Raw genomic sequence first — 17,686 nt, forward strand, 5'->3', positions numbered from 1 at the left:
TATTTTTATTTAATTTTCTTCGTTAAATCTTTTGAAAAAGTTTTATATTGCTTTTGCTATTGTCTGAATTTTGTCTGAATAATTTTCTTCTTTTTTTTGTTATTGTATTCAGTTTGACCTGTTTTTCTTTTTTTTGTAGTTTTCTGGTTCTGTTATCATTTTACTTATTTTCCACATTCTGTTATTAAATAATTTTCCCTTGGAACTCGTGTGTTATGTTTATTGGTTCTTACAGTTTTACTGAGTCTGAAGGAGAAGAGCTCATATTAAGCTGATCAGGTTCTCAGTTTTCTTAACTGGTCTGGATGAATGAAATAGATAAGGATTTTTTATGGATTGACTGGATGACTTGATCAGATTGGGATTATTTCTGGATTAATGTCTGTTCCCCTGGCTGGTGTCCCCTCAGCTGAAGACGGCTTCACATGTCAAACCCCTGCCATTGCCGATATCGTGATTCTAGTCGACGGGTCCTGGAGCATCGGACGCATCAACTTCCGTCTGGTCCGGACCTTCCTGGAGAACCTGGTCCGGGCCTTCTCCGTGGAGTTCGACCGGACCCGGATCGGTGAGCAGGGCGGGGCTAACTTTGGTGGTGGAAGTTCCCCTGCCCCCGAGGGTAACCCCCCCCCGGCTCTCTGCCCCCAGGCCTGGCTCAGTACAGCGGGGACCCCCGGATCGAGTGGCACCTCAATGCCCACACCACCAAGGAGTCCGTCATGGACGCTGTCAAGAACCTGCCATACAAAGGAGGGAACACGCTGACAGGTAAGAGAACACACCATCCCACCACAGCTCGTCATGTCGGAGGTTCACTGTCCTTCTTTATTTGAGTCTGAGCATCAGAAGCGTCTGAAACATGGATGTTGGATTAAATGAAGATTATCAAGGGAAATTCTGCTTCTTTGGTCCATAAAGTCAGGAGCAGTTTGGAGGATTTCTTTCATTCAGACTTCAATAAACCATTTTTAAAAATGGAGGGAAAAGAGTATTTTTGATCAAACTAATTCCACACCATTCATCTGAACCAGATCTGGAAGGATTCAAAACTCATCAGAAAAACTGCAAAAACAATAATCATAATTAGGGATGCACCGATCCACATTTTTTCACTTCCTAACCCGATACCTGAATTTAGATATCTGCCGATACCAATACTATTCCGACACCGGAGCTCTGTTTGCTTTATAATAATAATAATAATAGTTGTTGTTATTATTTTTATTATTGATTTAATATGAGGCTGTAGTAAACTCCTCTCTGCATTAAAGTATGAAATGTACCAATGTTTGCATGTCTTCTCTCAAAAGGCAACTTGAGGTCAGAACAGGAAGCAGTGCAAAGTATTTTTGTTCACTTTGGACAACGTGGGGGGTCTGCATGACGCCATCATCTCATAATAAACTAGTTCTATCTTTAAAACCTCACAATCACTTTATTAATCCCTGGAGAAATTCTTTATCAATGCAACACCAACAGAACATTTCCAGCTCTAACGCAGCTCCAACCATTGGGACTATTTTCAGGGAGTTTAGCGTGGAGTAGGAGCTTCACAGAGGTGTGAATTGCCTGCTACCGCGGAGTCACCCACGGCACTACTATTGGGCCCGGGTGGGCTTGGGCCCACCTATTTTGACCATGCTTTTGACCCAGGCCTATAGTGAGTAGTGAAGGTCTTAGCATGCTCTATGTAATGCGTGTTTGCGCAGTGTGCAGTGATGTCAAAATTGTCTTTCGGCCCTTACTCGGGGTCAGCTGCGGCCCCAGTGCATTCAAGTGTGACCACACAGCTCGTACGCTGCTGACTGCGTCAGAGCTACTGGCTGCTTGTGTGAGATCCTCCATCTCCTCGTCTGAACAACCACAGATTAAAAGCAAATAAAGATAAGACATATGTCTCAGAACTCCTGAAGTGAAAGATAAAGTACTTTAGGAAAGGTGGAGAATGGCAGGCAACAGAAGTGGAGATATTTTCGGGATCGATATGTTACGTTATGGATCGCGCACAGAAGTGAGTCCAGAGTGGAGCATAACACAATCACGTGTGCACCACGACCTGCACAAGGTCCACAGACAAGCCTTGTGGAGAGCACGTGAAGCTACACAGGTACGCTACTGAGTCGCTGTCCTCAGTGCTTCAGAAATGAACTGAAACAGAGATGAAGGGGAACCTGTTGTGTTTTTTGGGGCTTATTTTAACTGGCCCATCCAGTTTTCTAGAGACCCACCCACAGTCAACATCCTGGTGCCACGACTGCAGTGGAGGAGCTGCTTTTCATTGTTTTGATGCCGCAGTTAGCGCCGTTCTCCTCGGCAAGCTGGCGTTTTTAAATGGTGCCGTCTGGCGGCAGAGCAGCACCTCGCTGTACTATGGCTTTGCTAACATCCATGTTAATGCTTTGTGGTGTTTTGAGTGTAAAATACATCCACACAGCGACATGTTGTCATGAAAAATTGGATAGCTGCAGTGCTACGACGCTTGCCTGCTGGCTGGATGCAAATCCCTTCAGGAAATCCATTCCACATTTTGCAGCAAGCGAAGGGAGCAGCAGCAGGGAAACACTGTGGAGTCATTTCAGCAACAGTAAAGCAGCCAAGGCTTCATGGATCAGAAATCTCTATGCAGGTTGGATCAGAAATTTCAGATCCGTGAATTATGTCGGTATCAGAAGCCAATACTGATACTGGATCGGACAGCCCCATCATAATAATACATTTACCATAACATTACCAAATCTAATCAGTGTCTTTTAACCCTTTAATGGGTGATTAACCACCAGATGTTCTTCCAGATGTTTAAATCACTTCACATGAAATAAAATACTAATAATCAAACTCGTCAGCTTCTCATGAAACATCAATTATGTTTTTGTGTTTTTTTTGTTCTGACTCTGAAAAGTCTGTCAGAGTATTTTGAAGTTGTTGATGTTTCCAGATGTTTCAAATGTTCCAGAGGTTTCCATATGTTCCAGTCTATGATCCATGTGTTTGCAGGTCTCGCTCTGACCTTCATCCTCGAGAACAGCTTCAAACCTGAATCTGGATCGCGGCCTGGCGTTCCCAAGATTGGAATCCTGATCACGGACGGGAAGTCTCAAGACGACGTGCTGCCACCGGCGCAGAGCCTGAAGGACGCCGGCATTGAGCTGTTCGCCATTGGTATGACAGGAAGTCCAGCTTCACACACTGGAACACTCATTCTGGTCCTGAGAGGAAATGATATCTGCACTCTAACTGGGAAGTTCCCATGGGGAAGTGGGCAATCTCAGAGGCACCAGGAAGCAGCTGTAACATCACTGAGCACGTTTGTTCACTCATTTTTAAAGCTTGCTCTCTGAGCTGAGACGAGTTTGATTCTGGAGGTTTTCTGTAACATTTTGATGTTACGTTTGAATCCCGTCGCTGCAGATTATCAGGCATCTGGAAGCTCTCACCTTTGACACCGGATTAGAGAGAGTGAGTAACATGAGAGCCACCTTCATCCAGAAGGTTCTGGAGGTCCGTAATGAGGAGAGCCTTCCAAACTCTGAGCCAATCTTCTGCAGAAGTCCAGAAACTGTTTCTGAATCTTGAGCTAGGTCATACTGATCTCACCAGTGTCAGATAATCTGCAAATTATAGTTGGCACCTGGAGATTATGTTTGAGATCGAGAGATTATGGTTCAGATCTGGAGATTGTGGTTCAGCTCTAGAGATTATGGTTCACATTTAGAGATTATGGTTCACATTTAGAGATTATGGTTCAGATCTAGAGTTTATGGTTCAGATCTGGAGATTATGGTTCATATCTAAAATGTATGGTTCATATCTTGAGATTATGGTTCAGATCTGGAGATTATGGTTCATATCTAAAATGTATGGTTCATATCTTGAGATTATGGTTCAGATCTGGAGATTATGGTTCCGATCTTGAGATTATGTTTGAGATCTAGGGATTATAGTTCAGATCAAGAGATTATGGTTCAGATCTTGAGATTCTGGTTCAGATCTAGGGATTATAGTTCAGATCAAGAGATTGTGGTTCAGATTTAAAGTTTATGGTTCAGATCTCGAGCTTGTTGTTCAGATCTAAAGATTATGGTTCAGATCTAAAGATTATGGTTCAGATCTAGATATTACGGTTCAGATCTCGAGATTATGGTTCAGATCAAGAGATTGTGGTTCAGATCCAGAGATTATGGTTCAGATCTAGATATTAATATTGTGGTTCAGATCTAGGGATTATAGTTCAGATCTACAGATTATGGTTCAGATTTAAAGATTATGGTTCAGATCTAGATATTATGGTTCAGCTCTTGAGATTATGGTTCAAATCTAAAGTTTATGGTTCAGTTCTAGAGATTATGGTTCAGATCTAGATATTATGGTTCTGATCCAGAGATTGTGGTTCAGATCTAGAGATTAATGTTTTGGTTCAGACACATTTCTCTGTGTCGCTTGCCACTCACCGGCATTCAGGTGTGAAAAACGCAGACGAGAATGAGCTGAAGGCTATTGCCTCGCCGCCCGAGGAGACGCACGTCTACAACGTGGCCGACTTCAGTGTGATGAGCGACATCGTGGAGAGTCTGACCCGGACGGTGTGCGAGCGCGTGGAGCAGCTGGACAAGCAGATCAAAGGTCGGAGGTCAAAGCGTGGGCTTGCGGGAGATCTGCCTCAGTAAATTCACAGTGTTCCTGTTCTTCAGCAGGTGGAGGAGAATCTGCACCCCCGCCAGGTGCCGTGGCTCCGCCCCGCAACCTGCTGACCTCGGAAGTGACCGCCCGGAGCTTCCGGGTCAGCTGGACTCACGCGCCAGGCGAGGTGGAGAAGTATCGAGTGGTTTACTACCCGGCCAGCGGGGGGCAGCCTGAGGAGAAGGTACCCTGTCTCAACTTTTCCACTCTCGTCTGCTGACTGCACAAAGTTCCCACTTTCAAGTGTGGACTTCCTCATTTCCCAGCCACTGAAAATCTGTCATTCTCTCTCTACCTCTCAAACCCCTCCCCCCCTCACTCTACCTGTCCTCCAGGTGGTTCCGGGCTCTCAGAGCAGTGTGGAGTTGAACTTTCTGAACTCTCTGACGGAGTACCAGGTGGCTGTGTTCGCTGTGTACTGGAACACCGCCAGCGAGGCCTTGAGGGGCAGCGCCATCACCTGTGAGTGTCCGGGGCAGTTCGAGGGGCAGGTAGAGGGGCAGCATCGTCACAAGAGAACATTGATGACGAAGAGCGAGGACCTCGGCTGAAAGGTTACAGGTCAGAGATGAAGATGTGGAGAAGATTAAATCATGTTAAGTTCAAACAAAACATGAAGACCTGCCAAAACAGGAACAACTGCAGAGAAGTGAAGGCTGGATGGTGAACATTGATGAAAAAAGCAGCCCAGAGGTCCATTGGAACTCTGGAGGAGCTGCAGAGTTCTACAATCTATCCTCGAGACAATTATCAGTCTTCGGGACAATTATCAGTCCTCGAGATAATCATCAGTCCTCGAGACAATCATCAGTCCTCGAGACAATTGTCAGTCTTCGGGACAGTTATCAGTCTGACTTCCACAAATCACGAGTTTGTTTGTTTAACATCAGCCATGTTGGAGACAAAGCAAACAGAAGAACCAGACCTGAATGAAAACTGCCAGTGAAGCACGGTGGAGACAGCATCATGCTGTGAAGCACGGTGGAGGCAGCATCATGCTGTGAAGCACGGTGGAGGCAGCATCATGCTGTGGGGAGAACCTCACAACTGATGGAAGATGTTTGGAGACAAACCTTGTAGAATGTTGGGGAAAAAGCTATTAGAGTGAAAATACTCAAGACAAAGTATTGATCTATTAAGTATTGATCAGGAAGACTGAAAGAGAAGAGTGACGTTGCTCGGGAAGGCACAGCAGGGACCGCACCCTGGGGTTGGGGCTCGTATGCAAGCACCTGGTAGCCGGGCCCTTGCCCACGGGACCCGGCCGGGCTCAGCCGAAGGGACAACACAGGCCCCTCCTCCTCTTGTGAGTGCACCACCCACAGAGGCTACCGTAGGGGTCGGATGCAGTGTGGATTGGGTGGCAGTCGACGGCAGAGGCCTTGACGACCCAATCCCCGGACACAGAATCTGTTTTTTGGGAAGGAATACTTCGATGACCTCCTCAATCCCACCACCACGTTTCCCACTGAGGAAGCAGAGGCTGAGTTCTCAGATGTGGACTCGTCCATTACCAAAGTTAAAGTCACCGAGGTAGTTGCTAAGCTCCTCGGTGGCAAGGCACCGGGAGTGGATGAGATTCGCCCTGGGTTCCACCACCAGAGCAGGTGAACCTTCACCCATTCATCTCCATTCAAGCCTTCACCAAGGGTTCCTTTAGTCTCTGGATGTGCAGGGACTGTCATGGCTAACACATCTCTGCCTCCATTGTCAAAGCTGTCGTGGCGGCAACACCCGAACCCAGTGGAGGAAACCGGAAGTAAGGGATGCTGTCAAGCTGAAGGAGGAGTCCTATCGGACGTTGTTAGCTTATAGGACTCCCGAGGCAGCTGACAGGCTCCGGCAAGCCAAGCATACCGTGGCCCGGGATGTGGTGGAGGCAAAAACTCAGGTCTGGGAGGAGTTCGGGGAGGCCATGGAGGAGGACTTTGTCGGCCTCAAGGATATTCTGGCAAAACGTCTTGGCGCCTCAGGAGGGGGAAGCAGTTTTTCACCAACACTGTTTAAAGCGGAGGTGGGGGGCTGTAGACCTCAAATGGAGATGCCATCGGGTGGTGGAAGAAATACTTCGAGGACCTCCTCAATCCCACCATCACGTTTCACAGAGGCTGGGTTCTCAGATGTGGACCCGTCCATTACCAAAGTTAAAGTCACCGAGGTAGTTGCTAAGCTCCTCGGTGGCAAGGCACCGGGAGTGGATGAGGTTCGCCATGGGTTCTTTAACTCTCTGCATGTGCAGGGACTGTCATGACTAACACATCTCTGCAACATTGCGTGGAAGTCGGGGACAGTACCTCTAGACTGGCAGATGGGGGGGTGGTGGTCTCTCTTTTTAAGAAGGGGGATTGGAAGGTGTATTTGGGTGAGGTGGCTCGGGCATCTGTTTCGGATGGACGCCTCCCCAGGGAGGTGTTTTGGGCATGTCCCTCCGGTAGGAGGCCTTGGGGCAGATCTAGGACACGCTGGAGGGACGATGTCTCTCAGCTGGCCTGAGATTGCCTTGGGGTGCCACTGGAAGAGCTGCAGGAAGTGTCTGGTGCGAGGGAAGGGGATCCCTTCTTAGACTGCTGCCTCCACCACCCAGCCCTGGATAAAGCAGTAGACAATGGATGGATGGATGAATCTTTTTCACCTTCACCACTTTACGTGTGTGTGTGTGTGTGTGTGTGTGTGTGTGTGTGTGTGTGTGTGTGTGTGTGTGTGTGTGTGTGTGTGTGTGTGTGTGTGTGTGTGTGTGTGTGTGTGTGTGTGTGTGTGTGTTGTAGTGGCCCTGCCCACGGTGAATGGTCTGGATCTGTTTGACATCACTCACAACACCATGAGGGTTCGCTGGAATGCTGCCGCCAAGGCTTCTGGGTACATGATCCTGTACGCCCCGCTGAGCGAAGGAGACCCTGCAGATGAGAAGGAGGTGTGTACTCAGATGCCCCCCCCCCACGCTGCATATGGGAGCATCGAGGTCACTAAAAAGAAATGTTATGTCATCAGATGATGAGCGTGTGTGAACAGGGACCACCGCATACCTTCACTGTGTGTGTGTGTGTGTGTGTGTGTGTGTGTGTGTGTGTGTGTGTGTGTGTGTGTGTGTGTGTGTGTGTGTGTGTGTGTGTGTGTGTGTGTGTGTGTGTGTGTGTGTGTGTGTGTGTGTGTGTGTGTGTGTGTGTGTGTGTGTGTGCGCGCAGGTGAAAGTGTCTGACTTGGTGAACGAGGTAGAGCTGGAGGGGCTGAGTCCTGCAACTGAGTACACGGTGACTGTTTACGCTCTGTACGGAGAAGAAGCCAGCGACCCCATGACCAGCCAGCAGACCACCTGTGAGTCAACATAATACCCCCACATGACCAACATAACCCCAGTATGACCCCCCTTGTGTGACTTCCGACCTCTGGGGGGCAGTACCTCTGTTGCCTGCCAGGAACCTGCGGTTCTCCAATGTGGATCACAGCTCGGCTCGGCTCACCTGGGAGTCTCCATCCAGGAAGGTCAAAGGTTACCGGGTCATGTACGTCAAGACCAAAGGAGTTCAGACCAACGAGGTGATGGAGGACAAACACACACACCGCGACTCCCAACCATCCCTGCTATATCGTGTGTGTGTGTGTGTGTGTGTGTGTGTGTGTGTGTGTGTGTGTGTGTGTGTGTGTGTGTGTGTGTGTGTGTGTGTGTGTGTGTGTGTGTGTGTGTGTGTGTGTGTGTGTGTGTGTGTGTGTGTGTGTGTGTGTGTGTGTGTGTGTGTGCGTGCGCATATTCAGGTGGAGGTCGGCAGTGTGACCTCGTTCCTGCTCAAGAACCTGACATCTCTAACGGAGTACACCATCGGAGTGTTTGCCATCTACGAGGAAGGACAGGCTGACGTAGTCACGGACAGCTTCACCACCAGTAACTTCCACCCTCCACATTCCACCACACCTCTTCCCTCCACCACACCTCTTCCCTCCACCACACCTCTTCCCTCCACCACACCTCAACCAACCACCAGCACAATTCTGACCTCCACAACCACATCTCTGGTCTCTACCACACGTCCACCCTCTACCACACATCCGAACTCCAACAACTTTCTCCACACTTCTGCCCTCCGCCACACATCCACTCTCCACCAACCCTCTACCATACCTCCACCCTCCATCAACCACCAGCACAACTCATCACTCCACCACACCTCTGCCCTTCACACCTCTGCTCTCCATCACAGATCCACACATCCACCCTCCAACAACCCTCTACCACACCTCCACCCGCACAACTCTGCCATTCACCAACACACCACCACCCTCCACCACACCTCCACCCTCTACTAACCACCACACATCCACCACCCTCCACCACCACACTACAACCCGCCACCAAGCACCACCACACCTCTGGTCTCTACCACACCTCCACCCTCTACCAACCACCTCACATCCAGCCTCCACCAACCCTCTGCCACACCTCCACCCTCCAACACACATCCACCACTCTCCATCATACCTTCACCTTCCACCAACCACTAGCACATCTCCTCCCTCCACCACCACATCTTCATCGTCCACCAACATCCACCACTCTCCACCATACCTCCACCAACCACTAGAAAAACTCCACCCTCCACCACCACACTGCCACCCACTACCACACCTCCACCAAGCACCACCACACCTCTGATCTATACTATGCCTCCACCCTCCACACCCTCACCAGACCTCCACCAACCATCTGCAACACCTGCGCCCTTCACCACCCTCCACCACATCATTCATCCTCCACCACTCCTCCACCTGCACAACTCCACCCTCTACCACCACACCTCCACCAAGCACCACCACTCCTCTGGTCTCGACTGCACCTCCACCATCCTGTTCCACCAGCACAGACGGTGTGTGTGTGTGTGTGTGTGTGTGTGTGTGTGTGTGTGTGTGTGTGTGTGTGTGTGTGTGTGTGTGTGTGTGTGTGTGTGTGTGTGTGTGTGTGTGTGTGTGTGTGTGTGTGTGTGTGTGTGTGTGTGTGTGTGTGTGTGTGTGTGTGTGTGCAGCCACTGTGCCAGAGCCTCTAAACATGAGGACCAGTCAGATCTCTGCCGAGAACTTCAGGGTGTCATGGGAACATCCAGCCAACGACGTGGTGCTGTACCGACTGATCTGGACTCCCACTGAGGGGGGGGGCACCGAGGAGGTGTGTATGTGTGTATGTGTGTGTGTGTGTGCGTGTGTGTGTCTGCAGCTAAACATTAGAGATTGCTTGTGTCGTCATCAAAACATTTCCTTGTGGTGAACACAGCTCGTGAACAGGTTGACTGCGTTTCAGACTCTGGTGGACGGGAAGATGAACTTCCAGCTGATCTCGGGTCTCAGCCCATCCACGGAGTACGAGGTTCTGCTGTCAGCAGTCTACAGTAACCAGGTGGAGAGCGACGAGGTGATCCTCACCGAGATGACCGGTAATCTTCTGAACTGACCGGGACTAACCCCCAGACTGACCGGGACTAACCCTCAGACTGACCCAGGACTAATCCCCAGATTGACAGGGCCTAACCCCCAGACTGACCCAGGACTAAACCCTAGACGGATCGGGACTAACCCCAAGACTGACCCGGGACTAACCCCAAGACTGACCCGGGACTAACCCCCAGACTGATCCCCAGGCTGACCCAGGACTAACCCCCAGACTGATCCCCAGGCTGACCCAGGACTAAACCTCAGACGGACCGGGACTAACCCCCAGACTGACCCAGGAAGTAACATCCAAACTAACCCGGTAAGTACCCTCTAAGCCAGGGGTCTCAGTCCTGGTCCTGGAGGGACAGTGTCCTGCCTGCTTTAATTCTCTCCCTGCTTCAGCATATCTGAATGTAATGATGATGTCATCACCAAGGTTTTCAAAAGCCCATTAACGAGCCCCTCATTGCACTCAGGTGTACTGTAACTGGGAGGAGCTAATCCCTGCAGAACCAAGGTTGGACACCCCTGCGCTCAGCTAACCTGGGAATTAACCCGGGAACTAACCCAGGATGGGTTGGTTACAGTTGACCAACAGCAACACTCGCAGCGAAAACATGTTGATGTTCTCTCTCACTTCCTGTAAACAACTTCAGTCTGTCTTTTGACCTGCTTTCATTTTGTTTTACTCCTCAGCAAAGAGAACGACCACCATCGCCACAACGACGACGACGACCACCACCAGAGCAGGTGAACCTTCACCCATTCATCTCCATTGAAGCCTTCACCAATTCACCTCGTCTTTAACTCTGTCAGCTACTTTCTTCTGTCAGTCAGTAAGAAAGTCATGCTGGGTTTCCATGACAACGGAGCTCAGCGTCACTACAAACACTCCGACTCTGTCTCCATGGAAACGGAGCAAACTTTGTTCCTGGTCTTCCTCTTCCCCTTCCTCCTCCTCCAAGTGTTTGGGCGTGGTTGATGTGGTTAAATTGACATTGCAGATGAAGAATCAGAAGGTCATGTGCTCACAGTCTCAGTGTTCCTCTCTCAGCTCCTCGGGTCGGCATGAGAAACATGAGGATAGATGATGAGACAACCTTCAGCATGCGGGTGACCTGGCAGCCCGTCCAGCTCTCAAACCTCCGGAGCTATCGCCTCAGCTACATCAGTGCCAGAGGAGACCGGGCGGAGGAGACGGTGAGGCTTCAGCTCAGGTGGTGGTCTGATACAGAGACTAGAACTCTGCAACATCTGTTTCAACATCAGGTTTCTCTATGGACCTGTGTTTAGACTGTTCTATAATCTGGATGTGAGAGGAGGAAGATGCTTTATAATCTGATGTTAGAGGAGGAAGATGCTTTATAATCTGGATGTTAGGAGGAAGATACTCTATAATTTGTATATTAGAGGAAGATGCTCTATACTATTGATGTTGGAGGAGGAAGATGCTCTATAATGTGGATGTTAGAGGGTGAAGATGCTCTATAATCTGGATGTGAGAGGAGCCAGATGCTCTATAATCTGGATGTTAGAGGAGGGAGATGCTCTATAATCTGGGTATAAGAGGGTGAAGATGCTCTATAATCTGGATGTGAGAGGAGGACGATGCTCTATAATCTGGGTATAAGAGGGTGAAGATGCTCTATAATCTGGATGTTAGAGGAGGACGATGCTCTATAATCTGGGTATAAGAGGGTGAAGATGCTCTATAATCTGGATGTGAGAGGAGGGAGATGCTCTATAATCTGGATGTGAGAGGAGGGAGATGCTCTATAATCTGGATGTGAGAGGAGGGAGATGCTCTATAATCTGGATGTTAGAGGAATGTGCTCTATAATCTGGATATTAGAGGAAGATGCTCTATAATCTGGATATTAGAGGAAGATGCTCAATAATCTGGATGTTAGAGGAGGCAGATGCTCTATAATCTGATTATTAGAGGAGGAAGATGCTCTATAATCTGGATGTTGGAGAAGTAAGATGCTATATAATCTAGATGTTGGAGGAGGCAGGTGCTCTATAATGTAGATGTTAATCTCCAGGTGGGTTTTGACATAGTTGTAATCTGGTTCTTTCAGACTATGGTTCCCAGCAGTCAGAACAGTCTGGTCCTGCAGCCGCTGCTTTCAGACACAGAGTACAAAGTTTCCATCACACCACTCTACGAGGACGGAGATGGACCGACTGCCGCTCAGACGGGACGGACACGTGAGTCCGATTTAATCTCAGTCCCACCACTCATGTGCTCTCTCTTTTTATACCTCTATTTCTTCAGTGCAAACCCGGTAATATCTGTTCTTCCTTCATATGACAGTCAATCCTCAGTCACAAAATCAGGATTAGAGTAGATTATTTTACATTAGATGAAATTAGATTTTATTTGTTTCAATCATAGAACATCAGATTTGAAAGGATTTGACTAAATAAATAATTGTAATGGAAACACTGCTGTTCGACGCTGTAACAACAAACCTGGAAAACATTTTTTGGACTCTTTTCTTGATTCTTGAATCATCATTATCACCATCATCATTATTATTGCCATCATTATCGTTATCATTACCATCATTATCACCATTATCATTACCATATTTATCATTACTATAATTATCATAACCATCATCATAATCACGTCATTACCATCATCATTATCACCATCATTATCGTTACCATTGCCGTCATTATCATTACCATTGCCATCATTATCATCATTACTATCGTTATCGTTATCGCTGTCATCGTTATCATTATCATAACCATCATTATCACCATCATCATTATTATTGCCATCATTATCGTTATCATTACCATCATTGTCACCATTATCATTACCATATTTATCATTACTATAATTATCATAACCATCATCATAATCACGTCATTACCATCATCATTATCACCATCATTATCATTACCATTGCCGTCATTATCATTACCATTGCCATCATTATCATCGTTACTATCATTATCGTTATCGCTGTCATCGTTATCATTATCATAACCATCATTATCACCTTCATCATTATCATTACCATTACCATCATTACCATTGCCATCATTATTATCATTACCGTCAGTATCATTATCACCATCATCATTATCATTACCATCATTATCATTATCATTACCATCATTATCACCATCATCCATCCATCCATTGTCTGGATGATCTAAGGAGGGATGATCTAAATCTAAATCTAAGGAGGGATTGCACTTCTTCCAGCTCTTCCGGTGGCACCCCAAGGCGTTCCCAGGCCAGCCGAGAGACATAGTCCCTTCAACGTGTCCTGGGTCTGCCCCGAGGCCTCCTACCGGAGGGACATGCCCGGAACACCTCCCAAGGGAGGCGTCCGGGGGGCATCCGAAATAGATGCCCGAGCCACCTCAGCTGGCTCCTCTCGATGTGGAGGAGCAGCGGCTCTGCTCCGAGCTCCTCCCTGGTGACTGAGCTCCTCCCCCTATCTCTAAGGGTGACTGAGCTCCTCACCCTATCTCTAAGGGTGACTGAGCTCCTCACCCTATCTCTAAGGGTGACTGAGCTCCTCACCCTATCTCTAAGGGTGACTGAGCTCCTCCCCCTATCTCTAAGGGTGACTGAGCTCCTCACCCTATCTCTAAGGGTGACTGAGCTCCTCACCCTATCTCTAAGGGTGACTGAGCTCCTCCCCCTATCTCTAAGGGTGACTGAGCTCCTCACCCTATCTCTAAGGGTGACGGAGCTCCTCCCCCTATCTCTAAGGGTGACTGAGCTCCTCACCCTATCTCTAAGGGTGACTGAGCTCCTCACCCTATCTCTAAGGGTGCGCCCAGCCATCCTATGGAGGAGATACTTGAACTCCTCCACTTGGAACAAGGGCACTCCACCGACCTGAAGGGGGCAAGCCCCCTTTTCCGGTCGAGAACTATGGCCCCGGATTTAGAGGTGCTGATCCCCATCGCAGTTGCTTCACACTCGGCTGCAAACCGTGCCAGTGCATGCTGTAGCTCCTGGTTTGAAGGAGCCAGAAGAACCACGTCATCTGCAAAAAGCAGAGATGAGATCCTGTGGTCCCCAACAGGTCTGACTTACTGCCGGCAATGCGAACCAAACTTCTGCTCCAGGCCTACAAGGACCCGACAGCCCCTAACAAAGGGCCCAGGACTCCATAATCCCAGAGCACCCACCACAGGACATCTCGAGGAACGCAGTCGAATGCCTTCTCCAGATCCACAAAACACTTGTGGACTGGTTGGGCAAACTCCCACGAACCCTCAAGCACCTGGTGGAGGGTCTAGAGCTGGTCCAGTGTTCCGCGACCAGGACGAAAACCGCATTGTTCCTCTTGGATCCGAGGTTCGACTAACGGCCGGATCTTCCTCTCCAGTACCCTGGAATAGACTTTCCCGGGGAGGCTGAGGAGCGTGATCTCCCTGTAGTTGGAACACACCCTCCGGTCCCCCTTCTTGAAGAGAGGGACCACCATCCCGGTCTGCCAGTCCAGAGGTACTGTCCCCGCCCGCCACGCGATGTTGCAGAGATGAGTCAGCCACGACAGTCCCTGCGCTTCCAGAGACTTAAGGTACTCTGGGTGAATCTCATCCACTCCTGGTGCCTTACCATAGAGGAGATTAGCAAATACCTCGGTGACCTCAGCCCGGGTAATGGACAAGTCCACCTCTGAGAACCCAGCCTCTGCTTCCTCAGGGGAAGACGTGGTGGTGGAATTGAGGAGGTCCTCGAAATATTTCTTCCACTGCCCGACGACATCTCCAGTTGAGGTCAACAGCCCCCCACCTCCGCTGTAAACGGTGTTGGTGAAAAACTGCTTGCCCTTCCTGAGGCACCGAACGATTTGCCAGAATGTCCTCGGGGCCGACCAATAGTCCTCCTCCATGGCCTCCCCAAACTCCTCCCAGACCCGAGTTTTTGCCTCCACCACGGCCGGGTATGCTTGGCCTGCCGGTACCTGTCAGCTGCTTTGGGAGTTCTATGAGCTAACAACGTCCGATATTACTCCTTCTTCAGCTTGACAGCATCTGTTACTTCCGGTTTCCACCACCGGGTTCGCTGGTTGCTACCACAACAGGCACCAGAGACGCTGTGGCCGCAGCTGAAGTTGAAGTCCCCCAGTCGAACAATGGAGCCCCCAGTTGGAGCACTATCCAGCACCCGTCCCAGGGATCCAAGAAGGCCGGGTACTCCAAACTGCTGTTCGGTCCATTGGCCGAGACAACACCAAACTGCTGTTCGGTCCATAGGCCGAGACAACAGTCAGAGACCTGTCCCCTACCTGATGGCGTAGGGACGCGACCCTCTTGTTCACTGGGATGAACTCCAACACATGCCGGCTGAGCTGTGGGGCAATAAACAGGCCCACACCAGCCCATACCACCCTCTCACCGCGGGCAACTCCAGAAAAGTGAAGTGTCCAGCTCTTGTCGAGGAGCTGGGTTCCAGAGTCCAAGCTGTGCATGGAGGTGAGCCCGACTACATCTAGACGGTTTCTCTCCACCTCCCGCACAAGCTCGGGCTCCTTCCCCCCCCAGCGAGGTCACGTTCCATGTCCTGAAAACCAGATTCTGTGTCCGGGGATCGGGTCGTCGAGGCCCCTGTCATCGACTGCCACCAATCCACACTGCACCCAACTCCTACGGTGACCTCTGTGGGTGGTGGGCTCACAGGAAGAAGAAGAGGAGGGGCCTGTGTTGTCCCTTCGGGCTGAGCCCGGCTGGGTCCCGCGTGCAAGAGCACGGCCAGCAGACGCTCGCATACAAGCCCCAACCCTAGGACTGGCTCCAGGGTGAGGCCCTGGCTGCGCCTTACCGGGCGATGTCTCGCTTCTCTTTTGATCTTTGTCCACAGGGGGTGTTGAACTGCTTTTAGTCTGACTTGTCAACAAGGACCTGTTTGTCTTGGGAGACCCTACTGGGGGGCATAAAGCCCCCTGACAACATAGCTCCTAGGGTCATTCAATTACTCAAACTCCCCCACCACGATTAAGTAGCAGTTCAAGGTTATTATCATTATCATTATCATTACCATCATTATCATTACCATTACCATCATTATCATTATCACCATCATCATTATCATTATCATCATACTCATTATCATCATAATCATTATCACAATCATCATCATTACTATTACCATCGTTTTCATTATCACCATCTTCATTATCATTGCCAGCATTATCATTACCATCATTCTCGTTATCATTATCATTACCACCATCATAATCAATGACTCTTTGAAGGAATCAAATTGTGTTTTTGTATTTATTCTCTTTTTAATTAATAGATTTAGAAAATGTTTCATGTCTATTTATTTACTTAATTTGTTTGTTTTTTTTTGTTATTTTGTGAGGAATTAAATGTTTTTGTTTTTATTTGTACCCCCCAGTGCCCTTGTCTGCCCCCAGGAATCTGCAGGTATCAGAGGAATGGTACAACCGCTTCAGGATCAGCTGGACCGTCCCTCCGTCTCCCACCATGGGCTTCCGGGTGGTGTACCAGCCTGTTACTGGTACATCCACCTCCTCCATCACCTGTCACTCTGCTCATCCAGCTCCTCCACCACTCTGTTCTGTCACCCTGCTCCATCACTCTGCTCTATAACTTCCCTCCATCACGCCTCTAAATCAGTCCCCTCCATTACTCTGTTTCAACACTCTCCTCCATCACTCTCTCCATCACTCTGCTCCATTACTCTGCTCTGTCACTCTCCATCACTCTGCTTCATCACTCCCCTCCACCACTCTGCTCCATCATTCCCCTTCATCACTCTGCTCCATCATGTCCCTCCATCACTCTGCTCTGTCACTTCCCTCCATCACTCTGCTCCAACACTCTCCACCATCACTCTGCTCCATCACTCTCCTCCATCACTCTGCTCCATTACTCTGCTCTGTCACTCTCCATCACTCTGCTTCATCACTCCCCTCCACCACTCTGCTCCATCATTCCCCTTCATCACTCTGCTCCATCATGTCCCTCCATCACTCTGCTCTGTCACTTCCCTCCATCACTCTGCTCCAACACTCTCCTCCATCGCTCTGCTTCATCACTCACCTCCATCACTCTGCTCTGTCACTCTCCATCGCTCCCCTCCATCACTCTTCTCTATCATTCTCCATCACTCTGCTTCATCACTCAGCTCTGTCACTCTGTCACTCTGCTCCATCACTCCCCTCCATCACTCTGCTCTGTCACTCTCCATCACTCTCCTCCATCACTCTCCTCTGTCGCTCTCCTCCATCACTCCCCTCCATCACCTCCCTCCATTGCTCTACCCTGTCACTCTCCTCCATCGCTCTGCTCAATCACTTCCCTCCCATCACTCCTCTTCATCACTTCCCTCCATCACCATGCCCTGTCACTCTGCTCCATCCCTTCCCTTCATCACTCTGCTCTGTCACTCTCCTACATCACTCCTCTCCCCTCACCCCCATCATCACTCTGCTCTGTTACTCTGCTCCATCACTTCCCTTATCACTCTGCTCCATCTCTCTCCTCCATCACTCGGTCACTCTCCATCACTCTGCTCCATCACTCTGCTCTGTAACTACTCTCCATTACTCCTCTCCATCACTGTGCTCCATCACTGTACTCC

At 49.3% G+C, this 17,686-nt stretch overlaps 1 protein-coding gene across 1 annotated transcript in view; it reads left to right on the forward strand.

The window, feature by feature from the left end:
* Positions 1-17,686, forward strand: part of col14a1b (collagen, type XIV, alpha 1b) — a 106,696-nt gene that overhangs the window by 45,978 nt on the left and 43,032 nt on the right. Inside the window, exons 6-21 of the mRNA XM_080515985.1 lie at positions 410-568; positions 649-768; positions 2,995-3,159; positions 4,459-4,620; positions 4,689-4,861; positions 5,013-5,139; positions 7,443-7,588; positions 7,860-7,989; positions 8,072-8,211; positions 8,428-8,554; positions 9,690-9,829; positions 9,962-10,094; positions 10,789-10,842; positions 11,147-11,292; positions 12,174-12,303; positions 16,478-16,600. Of these exons, the coding sequence (XP_080372111.1) occupies positions 410-568; positions 649-768; positions 2,995-3,159; positions 4,459-4,620; positions 4,689-4,861; positions 5,013-5,139; positions 7,443-7,588; positions 7,860-7,989; positions 8,072-8,211; positions 8,428-8,554; positions 9,690-9,829; positions 9,962-10,094; positions 10,789-10,842; positions 11,147-11,292; positions 12,174-12,303; positions 16,478-16,600 (2,175 nt within the window). The remainder of the gene's footprint in view (positions 1-409; positions 569-648; positions 769-2,994; positions 3,160-4,458; positions 4,621-4,688; positions 4,862-5,012; positions 5,140-7,442; positions 7,589-7,859; positions 7,990-8,071; positions 8,212-8,427; positions 8,555-9,689; positions 9,830-9,961; positions 10,095-10,788; positions 10,843-11,146; positions 11,293-12,173; positions 12,304-16,477; positions 16,601-17,686) is intronic.

The sequence above is a fragment of the Blennius ocellaris genome (genome assembly GCF_963422515.1).
Source record: "Blennius ocellaris genome assembly, chromosome: 20".
Lineage (NCBI taxonomy): Eukaryota > Metazoa > Chordata > Actinopteri > Blenniiformes > Blenniidae > Blennius > Blennius ocellaris.